This window comes from Pelodiscus sinensis, chromosome 9 (genome assembly GCF_052426305.1).
Source record: "Pelodiscus sinensis isolate ZL-2025 chromosome 9, ASM5242630v1, whole genome shotgun sequence".
Lineage (NCBI taxonomy): Eukaryota > Metazoa > Chordata > Testudines > Trionychidae > Pelodiscus > Pelodiscus sinensis.
The window spans coordinates 27,206,642-27,224,803 of NC_143060.1; the positions used below are offsets into that span (position 1 = coordinate 27,206,642).

The window sequence follows — 18,162 nt, forward strand, 5'->3', positions numbered from 1 at the left end:
GAAAGTCAAAATCACTGCAGCATCTGGAGAGAATAACGGAAAATGCCCTTGCTCCAGCAATACCATTGGAACTGGACTGAGTGGTTCTTACTCCATACTTGATTTGGCATCCTCAAGCAGATATTCCCATGTTGGGGGCGGAGGTAAAGCTTCCCTTGTAGAATGGGTAGATTCTGAGGGTAGTACTGGCATCAGGATCTCCAATATGGCCAATTGGACAGGGGCCCCCAGATCTGCACAAGGCCCCATTGTGTGGGAAACTGGTGACTTCTCTGCTTTTATAGAAGAGGGTACTGGCATGATGCCAGTGGTCATTCTGAGTACTTGTAGTAGCATTAGGGAATGTGAGGCCTTTGTACTCCATCTGAATCCTCTGAGGATGAAAATTGGGATCCTAGTTCCAGTGGTAGTACTGTTGAGCTAGTGGAAACCTGTAAACTATAGGAGGATGTGCTGAAGCATGTCTTCAGTGTGGTATGTCTTGGGTAGAAAATATGGCCTTCCTAAATGTGGATGGTAGTGGAAGGCATGGGAGATCCCAGTTTTCTTAGGCAAACAAGTCATGTGGCTGTGATGCTTTCTCCAATCTCCCTGGCATTAATCTCAGAGGGGTAGCCATGTTAGTCTGTAAGGGTGAATCTACACTGCACTGTTATTTCGAGATAAGTTGTGTTATTTCAAAATAATGCCAACATCTCCACGGCCATTCTGTTATTTCAAAATAATTTCAAAATAATGGATGGCTTATTCCAAAACCTCATTCTAAGAGGAATAATGCTTATTCTGAAATACCTATTTCGAAATAAGGTGTGCGTACACGCTCCACTGCTACTGCAAAATAGCCCCTCACAAGGGCCATTCTAAGCTATTCCTCCTCGGTGCTTCCTGGGGCTCTAAATCGAGATAGGGAAACTTGCCTTGGACTAATATTGAGGCTTCCCTGCAGTGTAGACATGCTATTTTGAAATGAGTTATTTTGGAATAACTATTCCAGAATAGCTTATTTTGAAATAAGCGGGCAGCATAGACGTACCCTAACTGTAAAAAATTAGTCCTGTGGCACCTTAGATTTGGGGTGGGCAATAGTTTTTTGCAGGGGGCTACTTCAAAAATTTCTGAAGTGGCCTTGGGCCTCGAGTGGAAGGGTGGGGCCTTGAGCAGAAGGGGTAGGTCAGGGATACTTTTCGGTTCCTCACCCCCAGACCTCCCCTTTCCAGAGGTGCCCGTGTCCCTGGCTGGGAGGAGACTTCCCATGCTCCCCTGCTCCTAGGCCAATCAGGGCTAGGGAGCGGGGGAGCATGCTAAGTTTCTTTTGCTCTGTCTCCACCCTGCACAGCGCTTAAAAATGCCACGCACTCCTGGCAGGGCAGAAGGAAGGTCTGCATGCTCCTCCTCGATTGGCCTGGGGGTGGGGGAACGCACGAAGCCTCCTCCAGCTCTGCCAGGAATGCCTAGCACTTTTAAGCACCACATGCTGCTCGCAGGGCAGGAACAGAGTGGAGGAAAGCTTGTGTGAAGCTTCCTCTAGCCCTGTTAGAAGCGCCTGGCAATTCCAAACACCACGTGCTCCTAGCAGCATGGAGGAAACTTCGTGCACTCCCCTTGCTAACAGGCCATAATAGGCCTGGGGACGGGGGAGTGGCAGGACCTCTGTGGACTGGATCCACTTGCATGGCGGGCTAGAAATAGTCTACGGAGGCCCCTTTGCCAACCCCTGCCTTCGATACTAACCAAAGTATATAAAATCATTAGCTTTTGTGGGTAAACCCCACTTCATCAGATGAATTGGAGTGGAAATAACAGAAACCAAGATTATATAAAACCACAGAAGAAATATCTGAAATTGTAGGACCTGTGATAATGAGGCTAACTGACCCATACATAGCTTTTGATGTGGAAATGCCAATGTTAAAGGCAGGAGAAATTAGTTTTGTAATGCACTAACCAGATAATGTCTTTGTTTAAGCCCAGGAAAATGGTATCAAATCTGTAGATGAATTCCAGTTGTGCAAAGTCTCTCTGTAATTGGCTAGTGAAATTCCTTTGTAGAATAATGGCTACTTTTAAATTTATTATTTAGTGACCAGGAAGGTTAAAATGTTCCCATGTAGGTTGTGTTACCATTTCTGAGGTCTGATCAGTGTCCATTTATCCATTGTTGTGGAGACTGTCTAGTTTGGTCAATATACATGGCAGAGGGGCACTTGATGGCATATATCACATTAGGATGTTGAGTAATATGAGCCTTTAGGTTCTGAGTTCGGTGATTAAGTCTTATGATGATGTGATGTCACTTGTATAGATATGTGGACAGAGTTGGCAACAGGGTTTTCTTGCAGGAGTAGGTTCTTGGGTGAGTGAATCGGATGTGTGACTCCTGGAAAAGATTGGCTTCAGGTTGCAGAGGGTTGTCTGTAGGTGAGGATTAGTTGGTCTCCCAAAGCTTGTAAGAGTGAGAGATCATTTTCCAAGATAGGTTGTAGATTGTCAATGATTCTCTAAAATGGTTTAAGCTGAGGGCTGTAGCTGATGATTGGTGGTGTTCTGTTTGCATTGTTGATCCTGTCTTGAAGTAATTGACTTCTGGGTCCTTGTCTGGCTTTGTTAATCTGTTTCCTCACTTCCCTAGGTGGGTATTTATGCTTGATAAAGATCATTGTAGGTGTTGGTCTCTGTCTGTGGGACTGGAGCAAATCTGGTTGTATCTTATTGATACTGGTTCTATATCTGGAATCAGCACCATAATGGAGGACTTCCCTGAAATTGACAGATTCCTTGTCTAAAGGGAGTTCAGTATTGATGGTATAAGTGGACCAGGGCGGGGCAAGATGAGACCCAGGGGCTGGACCCGGCCGGCTTAATCTTAAACTTTGATCTGCCCCATGGACTGCATCTGGCCACTTTCTATTTATATCCTGCTGCCCATGCCACTGAATTTCCAGGCGGCGGCTCACGCAGCAGAATCCCATTTAAATGGCTCAGCTCACGGTCACGGCGCTACCCTGGCAGGGGACAGAGTTGCAAGCTTTTTAAATAGTCGCAACGACCTTAGGTAGCTGCCAGGCAACACAGTAGTCGAAGAGCTGGGAGCTGCGAGACCTTTGCTATGTTTTTAATTCAAAGCATCTCTGGCTTAGACGACTCTGGGGGAGGCTGGAGGGAACTGGCGTTTAAGCTGGCTCTCCCCTCCCCCAGCCCTGGCTCCTGCTTCCCCCACTTGTTGCCTCTCTCTGATAGAGGCTGCAGGGAGAGAGAAGTGACTAGAGGCAACACTAGTCTACTATCCAATTAGCTTATGCTTATTGGATAGTCGATTAATCACTTACAACCCTACCCTAGCCTGGGTCTGAATGAGACCTAATGGCAACTTCCATGAGGTGCTTCTTAGGGCAGAGACCTCTTGGATACAGCTTGGCAAGGACTGGCAGATACTGCACCTGGGATGAGGGCAGGCAGCACAGATTTGTAATCCTGGTGCCTATGTCAAATTTGGTACTCACCTATGGGTACTGACGTGGTAATGGAGGAGGGGGTAAACTAATACACAGATTCCTCTGAAATCTTAGTTCTATTAAAATACTCCTAAAAGTAAAACTACATTTAAAGAGTAAAAGTACAAAATACTTCAAGCAAACCTAACAATAGACAATTCTAAATGCTTGGAGGTACATCATATTTGAGAGAACACTGGGAGCTGTGATTTGGACCATGCAGCAGTGAAAGGAACTGGAGATGCAGTCATCCACCCTACCTTTTATCACCTCCAACAAAATCATGAGGTGAGGCAAGGACACGTGCAAACCCACAAAGAAATACAATAGCAATCATCATGCAAAGAAGCTGAATCCCTTCCCCCCCTACAGTCTGAGCCACTGAAAAATTCCTTACTGACCCAAAATATGGCAACCTGTTACACTAAGCACATGGGTAAGACTCACAAGCCAGGCCCCTGGGAAAGAATTCTCTAGTAACTCTCCAGCCACTGGAGCCTTTCTTGCTACTAGTTACAGATCAGCTACATGCCACTGCAGGAAGTCTCATTATACCATAATCTCAGTTTGCTGCTATGAGCCTTAAATCCGGAGTGTTCAGAAGGATTATTATTATTACTTATACCAGGGGTGGGGAATCTAATGCCCAGGGGCCAGATGTGGCCCCAGCTTGTCTGAGGTTCAGGGCTCTCCCACTCCAGTATTGGGGAGCCTGCACTTGTGCTCCAGCCTCCCAGCCATCCCCTTGTGGGGCTGGAGCACACAAAATCTACTAGTCTGTCCCCCCCATCCAGGCTCTGATGTTTGAGGGGAATGTGAGGAGTGTCTTTTTCCTTCTCAGTTAGGGGCAACATCAGTGAAGGTTGGGGGGAAGGGGTTGGGGTTTGGTTTTTTTGCTCCTTACTTGTGTGCAGCCCCCCCCCCCAATTGATTTTTCTGTGGGTCAGCGACTCCCCAGCTCAAAAAAGGTTTCCCACCCCTAATGTATGCCCTGGGAGAATCTGCTTCAATACAGAAATAAAACTCCCTTTGATTGCACACTCATAGCTGTCACTTGCCACACCACACTGGAACCTAGTATATGGGATATCATTACAACCCAAACTCAATAGGAACTTCATCCCAAAAGAAATCTTCCCTGAATCCCCTCTTTTGGCCTTCAAACAACCCCCCAACCTCTCCAAGGTCATCATCACATGCAAGCTCTCTACAGACCAAGACACACTAACTCAAAACAGCAACATACCCTCCCAGAATAAATGCAAAGCCTGCAGTCACATCTCCACTATTAGAGTGCTCTAGTCTATAATCTCCACAATACTTACACGTGCCCATCACAATATCTGGTGCACTTCATTCAGTGCATTAAGTGCATGAACAGCAACCAAGTGGGTGAAACCAGACAACTGAATTAATTCGCAAAGAAAAATATAAAAATGCCACATCACTTTTAGATAAACACTTTTCTATATCTCAGCTATCAGTCCTCATCCTCAAAGAAAATCTGCACAATAGTTTTAAAAGATGAGTAGGATCTTAAATTCATAACTTGGCTAGACACTAAAAATCCAGGACTGTGGAGACGCACTGTATTTATGGCTTATTACAACAATCCCCCAACTCCGCTCTTCTCCCTGTTCATGACTGTAGGGTGTTTAGGGATCACTTCACCTTGAATGGTCCCTTGAAATGTGTCTTAGCTACTTATGCTAAACAACCTGTTCCACCTTGTATTTAGCTGTGACACTGAGTGCATTCCCCAGACAGGAAGAAGAGCTTGGTGTCAGCTCAAAGCTTGTTTATCTCAACAACAGAAGTGGTCCAATAAAAGAGAGTACAGGCTCAAACTCTTGCATGGATGTTGCAGGACCAGAGTTCCAGTGGAGGGCCAGCAGCAATGATCCCTGCAGGGAAGCAAGCACGGCTGCCCAGCAGGGTTGGGAGACCTAGCACATGGTTGCCTGGTAGGCCCTGGAGCTCCAGAGTGGCTGCCCAGTGGGTACAGGAGTTTCATTGCAGTGCGCATGGCTGCCCTGTGAATCCGGGAGCTCTAGTACAGCATGAGTGGCTGTCTGACAGGTCGTGAAGCTCCAGCACAGTGTGGGAGACTGCCCTGTGTGTCTAGGAGCTACAGTGCAGCGTGCAAGGCTGCCCTAGAGGTCCCAGCAGCACGACAGCAATGTCTGCCCAGCAGGGTCGACACTTGCATTGGGACCAGCAGGAGATGGGGAGTCAGCTGAGAGGCCAGGCAGCCAGTGGCAAGGGTCCAGAAATGACCTGCCCTGTTCCAGCAAAATCCCTCATCCAGGACCAGATAGGTTCTGAGGGTGCTGGACCAGGAAGGTCCAACCTGTACCTAATCCACCTTGTCTGTCAATGCCATTTCCTAAAATCTAAATGGAAAAAAATTTTAAGGAATATCTCTAGAACATGTGAAATCTGGACTGAAATTATATTACTTCATAATTATATGTATTTCACTGAAAAGAATTCAAACATTTGAATAAGTATTTCCAGTTTGTAAAGGTCATTTTTATTTGAACCAGCCTTGAATAATGTTGATTAGCTCGCAGCTATATCAGGCAAGGGAAAAAAGAAAAGAAGACTGAATGCCATTCACATTCCAGTATAAATTATACAGCAAGATGTTGCAATCTTGCAACATATTTTATCCAACTTCTGACATCACAAATCATGCCAAAAAGTGTTTTGTAGCTATACAATATTTTTTCAGAATGAACTGTTTATGCATTTAATTAAAAAAAGACTAGATAATTTAATTTCTCAAGTGTGCATCAGTCTTATGTCCACAATCATTTACATTCCACACTTCATGCTCTCAAACATATACCTGAAAGAAGTCTAAGATTTTTTTCAGTCACTGATACTATTAAAGATATTAGGTAGTTTTATATACAGAAGCTTATTATATGATTTAAACTCTAGCAGGCAATAAGTTACTGACATATGCTGACCAAAACAATATTCCATCTAGATCAATTATGTATTTAATACATTGAAATAAAAAAAAACCTTTTGGAAGTTTTATGCTGCTCATTATTTTATACTTTGCAGTGCATAAGAAAGTAAAACTAACTTTTCCTGAGTGTTTACTACCTCCCTATGAGCCACTTAAAATATGCTTTTTATACTAGTCTTGTCAAAACTGTACAATTAAGACATGCTGTATTTTGTAAATTTCAGAAAAGACTGATCAGCAATTCATAGTAATATTTAAAAGCATTTTAAAATTCCTTCATCTCAATTTTATAAGTCTACAAAGGATAGCATAGGTTTAACATGTAGCAAAAATTGTGTTAACATCTTTTTCAATTAACCAAATATTCCAAAATATATAAGTCATATCTTCCAAAACATGGAGGGAATAGTCTGCCTGAAAGGTTTCAAAGTACAATTTTAACAATTTATTTTTCAACTCATTCTTCCATTACTAACATAATGCTTAACGAGCTGCCCCCATTCTAGGCGAAAATAAAATAAAATAAAAACTGAACACCTTTCAGTATTGTGTTTTGGACCAGCAGGAAGGATTTCTTACAAATTCATCTTTGTGCCAAAGGCTACAGACAACGAGTTTCTAATTCAATCTTCTCCTCTGTTTGAAGCACGTCTGGTTCTACTGGAGCAACAGGTGGTCGGAGTATAATCTCTGGCCCTCCCCCATAGATTGACTGGAGAAAATTCCAAGTTTCTTCAGAAATCTGTCCAGAATCTGCTCCTGAAAACAATATTTATTTTTTTAAAACATGTATCTTAAAAAGTTTAGATTGATCTAAACTCTTAATTTTGTAGTTTTAAAAATGCTGAAGAGTGGCTAAAAATACCTTGCTCTAAATATAAAATACTCACAGGTTGCACCTCTATAAACCAGAACTCTGGTCCAGCAACATCTGTGGTCTGGAAGGACCATGGATGTTTCAGGATCAGAGAGTCCTAGTGCTATGCAGGGAGTAAGGAAGAGGAGGAATGCACAACCCAGCTGGGCTGCAGGGGCGTGGGGGATGCAGGAACTGGTGCAAGGCTCAGTGGGGTGGACAATGGGAGCTTCTATGCAGCGCAGCTCAGCTGGGCTGCGGGAGGGTGAGGTGGGGGTGGCAGGAGCCAGCGTGCTGCTCAGCTGGGCTGTGGGGGAGGAGGAGGTGGGTTGCTCAGCCATAAGGTTAACTATAGACAAGCTTGTTGTCAGGTTCTGGCAATTAATAAAGGATTTCACATCCAATTCCAGCTAACTAAGTCATGGAATTAAGGGACTCCGCAGAGTCCAGTCATAGTGGCTAAGACAAAATACTAAAGGTGCAGCGTATAAAATGGGAAACATGAAGGAATTCTCAGTATCCCGGGAAGAACACAACAATAGGACACTACAGATGACAAAAGCAGAATCACATTGACCTCAACAGGTGAGGGATCAGCAACTATGTAATTTACATGGTGCTGTACAGTATTTACCAGAGTTCCTATCATCTCTTTCTTTTTCAGCTCAGAGTCAATGAAAGGCAGATGAGTATGGAAGAAATACTTTTCCAATTCCTATCAAGTTCTGTTATGGCTTTGGATGTATCTTAAGCTATAGAAGAGGTGGGCAAAATACAGCCTGTGGACCAAATCCAGTCCATCCAATATTTCTATCTGGTCCACCCAGCTGATTAGCAGACCACTCATAACTACAATCGGCAGCAGCAGTTCTGGTCTGAAGTATGAATGGTGAATGACTGAGACGAGTGCTTCTTAAAGAGGCAGTACACTGTTCCTAAGATTTCTACAACAACCAACTTCCACACATACCACAAGCGCACACACATGAACACATTATGTGTCACACCGACTTTCCCCCTTCCCTCCTGTACTGCTTCTCTGCAGAGCAAGGGAAGGAAAACAACAGAGCAGGAGAACTTTTCCTGTTTTAAAGAGACAGTGCATAGCATTTCTCAGAAATTTACCCAGCAGTATCCAGCACACGCACACTGTGTCTCACACATCACACCCACAGTCTGTCACATACCCAGTCTCGTGCCACATACATATCCACACACATAATTTGTGTCACAAAGTCTCTGCGTCTCTCTCTCTCTCTCACACACACACACACACACACACACACTCGCTCGTTCGCTACCCCTCCTTCCATTCAAGGTCCTGCTCCTTTTGGAGGCCTGACCCTAGCTCATGACAACTTACCAAAATTTGTGGAGTGGGCCCTCTGCAAAAATGATTGCCCACCCTTGAGCTAGAATGAGAGCTTGGTGGCCACTCTACCAGTAGTGATTTAACATGGAATTTCCTTGTTGTTATGATATGATGCTGAATAAGGTGTACACAGAGTTTAAATTGGGGGAGGTAACCTCAGGCCCGGGGGCCAGATGTGGCTCAGGACTCCCCACTAGGCATAGGGGAGCATGCACTGGTGCTCTCCCACTGTTGGGCTGGAGCACACAAAATCTACTGGGGGGAGTGACTTTCTCCTTCTCAGTTGGGGACCATGAGGGTTGAGGTGTTTTGTTTTTTTTAAACTTCTTATTTGTGTGTGGCCCCCGACTGATTTCTCTATGGGTCAGTGGCCCTCAACCCAAAAAGAGATTTCCCACCCCTGATTTATATAATTAAACCTCTAATATGCCATGGGTCTATGTCTCCTAAGTTAATATAAGTATTTAGCCACACTGTATGTCAACTTTAAATCCAATCTTAGAGGGCAATATTATGAAATGCATTAAGATGGATTTTGAAAGAATATAGTTACTATATATTATAACTGCAGATGACTCCCTCTGTATTTAATGACCTATCTATAACAGTCCACTATAATAACCCTAGGCTGTCTCATTCAAATCTCTTTCAAAACATTGACTTCAATCACACTGCAAACTACAAAAAACATTAAGATTATTTTTATTTTATTCCTCTAGATATCTCAGTGCATTTTTTCTATCTGGATTTTAAAGTAAATTCTCTTGGGCACATTAATTTTCATGGGTAAACTCTTAAGAGTCCAGGTTGCTTGGGATCAGGTGTTCTGGGTTTTTTTCCAATTGCCATGTATATTCTCTGAACCTTAGCACGAAGAGCATAAAATCACTAAACCAGAAATGCATTGTAACAGAAATGCATATAGAACTTCAAAGCAGCACATTTCCCAAACCATTAACAAAGAATAGGCTGTATAAAGAATTTCTAAGATCAGAAGATACTTACCTGGTTTTAATACAACATTACTACATTTAGTGGCTGCAATCTTAGTATTATCAATAGGGCCTGGAGGATCTAGTGTGGAAAAAAGAAGAACTATAAATTAGGACTTGGAAAATGGAAAAAAAAAAGTAGTTTTTTTTTTTTTTTTAAAAAGCATGCAGTTGATTACTTCCCATTTACCTGCTGACAGATAAAATGTATATTTTGTACAGAGGAAAAGGAAATATATGCTTTCAGAACTATGATATGAAGACACAAATGGATATTTTTTCAGAGAGTAATCACTGCAATAATGAATAAAATCTCCAAGCAATTTAAAAAGCATGTGAGCCCCACTTACTATCCTTACCCACTCCCAAAAATAGTTATCCAATATTTAAATTGCAACTTTACAAAATAGACTTCCACCTGAAGAAAGTTCTATTAACGACACTGGTATACTGTGAAATTGATATGTTGCAAATATTATGCAAGAAGTCAAAACAGCATTTAATATTTTCTTTACTACTCTGCTCATATTTTATTTTGTTTTGTTTTCTGTCTTATCCATTCAACAACATTCAACCATAATTTACTTTACTGGAACTTCTATCTGATAAGGCAATGAACATAATGAAAGAGTACAGAGTACCTACCTAACAAAGAGAGTTTTACAACCCCAAGTAGCTACTTACCACTGTCTTTTCCCTTCACAAATCCTTCCCATTCTCTGAACCACTGCATACTGATGCAGTAAAAAATGGATGGAGATTCTTCTTCTTGGAATGCTCTGTTGAGCTGGAAAATAAACCAGGCCTATTACCCACACTGTTACAACTAGCTGCAAAATAGTTTTTTTCAATAAACCATTATTTTTGTCCAATATCTGATAAGTTAAGTCACAATATTTGAATTAATACAAAATTGTTTAAATGTTTTCAAGGTATCAAATCACTTGGTAGTTTTCAATCTTACAAAAGTATCTGAAAGTCAATTCCTACTTCCTTTGATAGTTTAAGATTTGTTCTTTCCTTTGAATAAACTAGTACCATGAATAACAACTTAAAACTAATACTCCTGTATTGAGTATAAAAGTATCCACCAACCATTACAAGTGAATAGATAGAAGGGAAGCATGGACTCAGATATGTGAAAGAAGAAATGTTACATTTGATTTAACCATCTCTCGCTTTGCATTTCTTATACCTAAACCTCAAATCACTAAGATAACCAGATCTTGCTCACTTTCCAAATGATGAGACCTTCAAAAGAAAAAAGTGATTTTGTGCCCTTTGTTATAATGTAAAAAAACAGAATGAAAGATTTTTATTATGATCTTTTTTAACTCTGAAAAAAAAAGGTTACTAACCTTCCCTAACTGTTGTTTTTCAAGATGCATAAAGCCCTGCAAATCCACAGAACTACAGCTCGTTTTTGTGGATATGGATGCAGGTGTGGATACAAATTTTGTATCTAGAATAGGGATGTGAACAACTAGTTGATTATTCAATAAGCAAATGCTTATTGGATAGTCGACACACTCATTGACTAGTTGCTTCTCCCCACCCTTGCTGCCTCTATCAGAAAGAGGCAGCGAGGGGGGGGAAGGAAAGAGGACTGGTGCTTCAAAGCAGCAGCGCCACATGAAACTCAGGGTCTGCTGCTTTGAAACACTGTGTGCAACCCAGGATCAGCAGAGGACTCCCCTGCTAACCCCAGGCTCCATGCGGCACTGTCACTTTGAAATGCCGCAGGGAGCATGGGGCCAGCAGGGGATTGCTTGAGTCTCCTGCTTAAGTCTCCTGCTGACCCCATGCTCCCCTCAGAACTTTCGCCTTTGAAGTGTAGAAAAGGCCTGGGATTGTTGCTACCCTTCAAAGGTGCAGGTGCCCTTACAGACTAATTGAATACTTGATGCAAATTGCATCAACTATTCAATTAGCTGATTAATCTAAATTTAACATCCCTAATTTAGAACCCTGAAAATCTGCAGATATCCACTTCACATCATGGGTGTGTGCATCCACAGGTATCCATGTAGATGTCCACGGCTCATTTTTGCAGAAACAGATATTGATACAAATTTTGCATCCGTGCAGGGCTCTAAAGATATGTTTGTCATGTCCATTCCATGCTCCATGTGTGCACACCCATGTGCACAGTTGCTGGAGATTTTTCGTTTAGTGAAAAACAGTATCATGCAGTGTTCCCTCTAAGATATGTGGCAGCACAGCTTCACAGGTGATTAATCAGCCTGGCCCAGTCAGAGACTCAGGGCTCAGTGGTGTCATGGAGCCCTACACTCATGCATTTATATAAAAACAGCTCCTGCCCCTGCGGTTTCTCAGTTCCTCCTGGACATAAACTCCATCAAAGGGATAGGAAGGAAGATCATGAAATGGAGATGAGCAACACTTCTCAAGGAAAATTTAAAGAAAGTTAACTATTTTTTCCTTCTTTGAGTGCTTGCTCATGATGATTCTAGGCTAGCTGACTCCCAAGCAGTATCCGTGGAGTGGGGCTCAGACTTCATGGAAACGTTTCTTGAAACACGGCTCTCATGAAGCAGGCATTATCCTGCTGGTGTACTGGGAAGTGAAAGTATGAACCAAAGACCAGGTAGAAGCTCTGCATATGTCCTGGATTGGTACCTGCACAAAGAACGCCCCTGACAATGCCTGTGTGCTCATGGAATGGGCCATCATCAAACAGAGGCAACACCCTTGCCTGCCCATAATAAAATTTGATGCAGGCAGTTATCCACAATGAGATCCTCTGGGACAATACCAGAACTTTCATCTGGTCCACCACTAATAAAAAGAGCAGAGTTCACTTGCAGTAGAGTTTTGTTCTGTTGGTATAGAAGGCCAGGGCCTATGTTGAAGGAGAAAGAACGATACACAATGAGAAAATCCAAACCACTAGGGTAAGAAGCCTGGCAAAAACAAGAAACTGTTCCAGCAACCATCACAAGGTGGTAAAAAGGAACTGAGAAGGCACAGGGTTAGTGGTGCCTCTTATAATGGGGCATGAGCACAGGGCTCCAGAGGACCCAAAGGCAAGCCCTACGGATACCACTAAGGGACATATCTCTAACAATGCAGATGCCTACCATGGAATCAACCTGAGCAAGCACTCAAAGAATCCAAGTTTTATCTACCTGATTTTCCTAGAATTTACACAGATGCCTGGAGAGATCCTAAGTAAGGAAGTCTATATTTAGATGGGTTTAAATTCTTATTTGTTGGGTTTGTTTACACCTATTTAACTAGAACAACTAATAATTTGGAGGGAAAAAATTCACTTTGCTAAAGATTCTCCAGCTCAGCCCCTGCACGAACTTGGAAAGTTCTTACTTCTGTGTCGTTTTCCTCAGTGTCTTTTTGGAAGACCCAGAGGAAAACAAGACATAGAAGTAGAATAAAAATTTTAAAAGCAACCTTAACTCTTCTTTCTACATCACCATTTTTTTCGCTCAGCAAGTCCCCTAGGGTGCGTCTACACAGCAGCATTATTTCAGAATAATGGCCATTATTCCAAAATAACAATGCGAGTGTCTACACAGCAATTCTGTTATTTGGAAATAAATTCAAAATAACAGACGGCTTATTCTGACTTCAGTAAACCTCATTCCACAAGGAATAACGCCTATTCTAAAATAGCAATTTTGGAATAGCAGTAGTGTGAATGCTACACTGCTGCTATTTTGAAATAGCTCCTCCCAAGGTCCATTCAAAATAATTACTTCCCAGTGCCTCCTGGGGCTCTAAATCGAGGTAGCATGTCCACATTAGGGAAACCTGCCTTAGACTAATTTTGAGGCTTCCCTTTAGTGTAGCGTAGTGTAGATGTGCTATTTCGAAATAAGCTATTTCGGAGTATTTCTTCCGGAATAGCTTATTTCTAATTAAGAGTGCAATGTAGACATACCCTTATAATCTTTGTGCTTAAGATTTAATAACCCTGTTTTCCTAATACCTTGAAGTCAGCTAAGCTATTATATTCTTCAATAAGAATGTAATGCGAAGGTACATAGTATTATTTTCTTTGAAACCAAATTTCCTAGCTTCTCATTTGCTCATTAGCAACAATGGAACCTCCAGGAATATCAGATAAAATAAATCTACAACAACTAACAGTAACTTTATGTATACTTCTTTCACACTGACTAGAGGCACAGTGCACTTCACAATAGGGCTAATGCAAACAGCATTATGGTTGGGAAATACTGACATCCAAAGCAAATGGGTTAATGTGTGTTAGATGGAAGGATCATGGGGCTGACACCATTAATATGTATCCATTAGTAAAACAGACTACAAATCAATTCACAGAATTAGGATCTCAGTAAACAGAAATCACAGTGTAGAGCAACTGTGACCAATCCGTAATAAACAAGAAGACACACAAGTAGTTGTATGTATGTATATAACTTTATATGCCACTATTTAGTATTTAAGTGTACTGGTTTGGCAGTTAGTATTGGAGATATAAACTGAAACAATATGAACTGGATATCAAATTAATTTATTCAATTACACACTAAAAAGACAGAATTTTTTTTGAAGACTCATAATAATTTTGGCTACCAAATCTACATAAGTGAGACAGTGTCTACAGTACAAATTTTGCTTGAAACAAGTTATTTTGGTGGTACAGCTGCCAAAATTTGTACATCAGTTGGGCATATATATACCTGGCAGTTTGTGTCGGCTATGCGTGTATTCACCAAGAATGTTCATGCTGATGTGAAGTAGGGTGCACTACGAGTAAGTATCCAAGTGTGTCACATGCCAATATCTGGCACAATATCTTTTGCAACATTCTTATGTTTTGTGTGACAGTAATGATGCACCTACAGATCTCTGGGAACTAGGTTCTCAGCATGCAACCATCCATATACCATAATTTTCATGCCTTTTTTAAAAATTCCACAAATCTGAGCAGCATTTTTCCATGTTTGCTATTTCTGACACAGAGTCCACGGGGCTCTGGACTATTCTTATGAAAGCTGCAGATACAGGCCCCGTGTCTCTCCTAAATTTGCAGATCCGCAAGCAATACTGCAACTAGGTGGGACATGACTCTTCAAGGACAGATCTGCTGAGGGACAATGAAAAACAATTCAAGGCTGTTGGTGGTGGTCTTAGAGCAGCTGCAAATGTGGGAGCACTGTTTCTGGGCCTGAGATGGAGCATGGATTGTGGGGAAAAGCATTGCAAAGCAGATTTGAAGTGACAAAGCAGTGGCTGAAAACCTTTCGGATGGGAAAGGCCACATTCCTGGATCTGTGTGCAGAGCTCATCCCAGCTCTCTAGTGCAGGAACACCAGGATAAGAACTTCATAGACAGTGGAAAAGCAAATAGCGATCACTCTTCAGATGCCTGCAACACCATATTGCTAGTGATCAGTGGATATCATTTTGAAGTTAAAAAAAATCCACAGGTGGGTGGGGTGGGTGTGTCACAGAGGTATGTAGGGCCATAAATCATCTCTTGCTACAAAGGACAGTGACTTCAGAAGTGTCCAGGAATGGATGGATTTGCAGCAATATGATTTGCAAAGTGGGACAAAAGACAATATGAATATCCTGTGCATCAGTCCACAAAGCACACCAACTGAAAGGGCTACTTTTTAATGGCAATGGTAAACCAGAATCGGAAGAATTTTGTTTTGCTGCCTGAGAAAACCAACTATGTCCTGGTCCATTTCCTACTACTCATCCTGCTGGGATTCCTGATCATCCATCTTTCTTTCATGCTGCCAGTTTATGGCCCTCCAAGCCCTCTATTCACAGTCTGAGGCAGCACTGGCTTAGTAGAACATGTCTTCCTTGTAAGCCCTCTTTTCTCCTCTTCTTCAGGATCAGGTGTTCTATAGCCATAGATAGGGTGCCTCTTCAGATAGCCACACAAGAAGCTGCTCATAAAAAAAGGGACACATGTACCATCTGACTTACAGTCGCACAGAAAGGGAACCTAAGTTTCAAAATTCCTTTCCCTAATTCCCATAAACACTTTTAATATATGCTTACTAGCACTTCAGCTGTGGTGCATCTTGGTACAGCACCACTCTCCTGCTCCCATTATCATAAATATGTTCCACCAGAGAGGAAAGAGGATTTTTTTTTCTATTGCATGAATTTATTACATTCTGGTTCCTATTCAATGAATCTGATTATAGGGGCTGTAGCACTGAATACTGGCATTATTTTTCACAGGCAGTGGAGATTTTAGCTGATACCTCACTCCTAACAGTCACAAAAGCAGAGAAAATAAAGTTTCTTTCTACTGGTTTCCGAAAGCTGTCTAAGGACAAAAGAAGAAAGTTTTATCCTCAAATCTGGTTCAACATTCAATCTATTTCTATAATTATTTTTGAAGAAAACCAAAGATGAGAAACTAGATTCACACTTATATGTCATGACGAAAGGCATTAAGAATTTGACTGCTTTCTCAGATAAATGTGAATATTAATTTCTACAGCTCAACCAAAAATCAATCAAGAAGAGTTTATCAAAGTTCTCTTTTAAGGCAGAGTCACAGGAAAGTTCAATTAATGAATCCACTTCTGATGCACTCAATTGTAGTATTTCTTCATTTTCGGTGTCAATAGTAAACAGGTTCTTAATCCACATTTTACTGGCATCAACTGGAGGAAAATATTCATGTAAACTTGATGTTAGCCCCAAGACATGTTCTTGGATTGCTGCAGAAATCGCATCTGAGATATTAGTTTGAGCATATTTTTCTTGTAATTCAGTTAAAGTACAAAAAGACTTAAAGTTTCTCTTGTTAACTCGCTGTGCCCATAAACGAAGTTTTTTAATTGTTGCCTCAACTTTTTCGTGAACTTTGAAAATATTAATTTTAGTGCCTTGTAAATTCAAACTTAAAACTTAAAAGAAAATATGTCACATAAGTAAGCCACCATTGTTAACCAATCAAACTCATGAACCCTGTCTTTAAATGTAAATATTACATCTTTTGCTGATGGAGGGTGTCGCTCCAAGAACAATAAAACTTCATTCTTCGTTTCAAAGGGTTGTTTCAAAATGTTTCCTTTCAACAGTCATCGAATCTCACAGTGTAGTAAGAGATGCTCATGTTCACTTCCTAATTTGTTGTACAAAGCAGTAAAGATTCTGGAATTCAAAGGACGAGCTTTTATATAATTTATAAACTTCACAAATTCTTGAAAAGTGGAACTCAAAAGTGATGGCATAGTTTTCACAGCTAGTGCCCCTCTGTGAATACTACAGTGCACCCATACATAGTCTGGTGCTACAACTTGAATCCGCGAGACAAGCCCAGTACGAGACCCTGCCATTGCTCGAGCCCCATCACTGCTCAGTCCAACACACTTTTTCCAATCAATATCACTTTGAATAATAAAATCATTGATTAGCTTAAAAATTTTGTCAGACGTTGTTCTTGTTGGAAGTGGTTTACAAAATAAGAAATCTTCTTGAATGGAGTTTTCATAATCACATCTAACAAAACACATCAAATTGGCAACGTCAGCTATATCAGTGCTTTCATCCACTTGTAACGCAAAAAACTGACTATTCTGTAATCGATGAATGAGCGTTTCTTCAATATTTTTCGCCATTTCTTCAATTCTACGTTTCACTGTATTGTTGGATAAAAACCGAGAACCCAACTGATTTCCCTTTTTTCCTCCATAAATACGGGATGTAATAATATTAAATGCAGGAAGTATTAACCTTTCACCAACAGTATATGGGTAACCTGTCTTGGCTATTAGTTTTGAAACTTCATATGAAGCCAACACAAAGTTTTCATTTGAAAGCCCATTGAAAGTGCACTTTTCATGCTTTTTTTTTTTTTTTAGCAAAAGCTAATTCATTTCTCTTATTTATGAAAAAATCCACGGGCTTACTCGTGTATTGTGGATGTTTGCATTCCAAATGGCGTTTCAGTTTTGATGGTTTCATGCACTCGTTGGATAGTTCTGTGACAGATTAGGCATAATGGCAAGTGATTATCACTACCATCACTTATAAAACCAAATTTCAAGTATTCATCAGAATAATTGCGGGTCCAAGGAGTTTTAATCTTCTTATTCTCACTTGTATTAGGCTGCACACTTGTACTAGGCTGCACATCATTCAAACATTTTTTAGTTGTATTTACAGTCACATTCTTCAGCCATTTATCCATATTGAAAATGAAAATGAAAGGTATGTTATTGAAAATAAATGAAGAAAGCTTAAGCAGTTAACCTAAGAGGACGTGCACCGCTGTGCAGAAACAAGCTGAGGCTGCTGTATCACGTGACAGGAAAACCAATGACACAAGCTTGGCTGCATGAAAATACACGTGCTTCCAGGAAGACGAAGCCCTTTCCCTGCCCTTGTCAGGTGGCCTGCGCTCCCTGGCACTGCCAAAGCACTGTGCTGCCCCAGAGAGCCCGCCCCCTGGAGGAGACACTGAAATCCCATAGGAAGTAGTCTGCCAC

General features: G+C 41.3%; 1 protein-coding gene across 7 annotated transcripts in view; it reads right to left on the reverse strand.

Moving 5' to 3' along the window:
* Window positions 1-6,001: 6,001 nt before the first annotated feature.
* USP33 (ubiquitin specific peptidase 33) overlaps window positions 6,002-18,162 on the reverse strand; it is a 106,245-nt gene continuing 94,084 nt past the window's right edge. For 6 of the 7 annotated variants that reach the window (XM_006129575.5, XM_075936302.2, XM_075936303.2 and 3 more), the window contains 3 exons: window positions 10,376-10,478; window positions 9,705-9,773; window positions 6,002-7,230 (listed from right to left, as the gene is read on the reverse strand). In XM_006129575.5, coding sequence (XP_006129637.2) covers window positions 7,073-7,230; window positions 9,705-9,773; window positions 10,376-10,478 — 330 coding nt within the window. In that variant the 3' untranslated portion in view covers window positions 6,002-7,072. The remainder of the gene's footprint in view (window positions 7,231-9,704; window positions 9,774-10,375; window positions 10,479-18,162) is intronic. The other variant, XR_012905932.2, reaches the window with a different exon arrangement.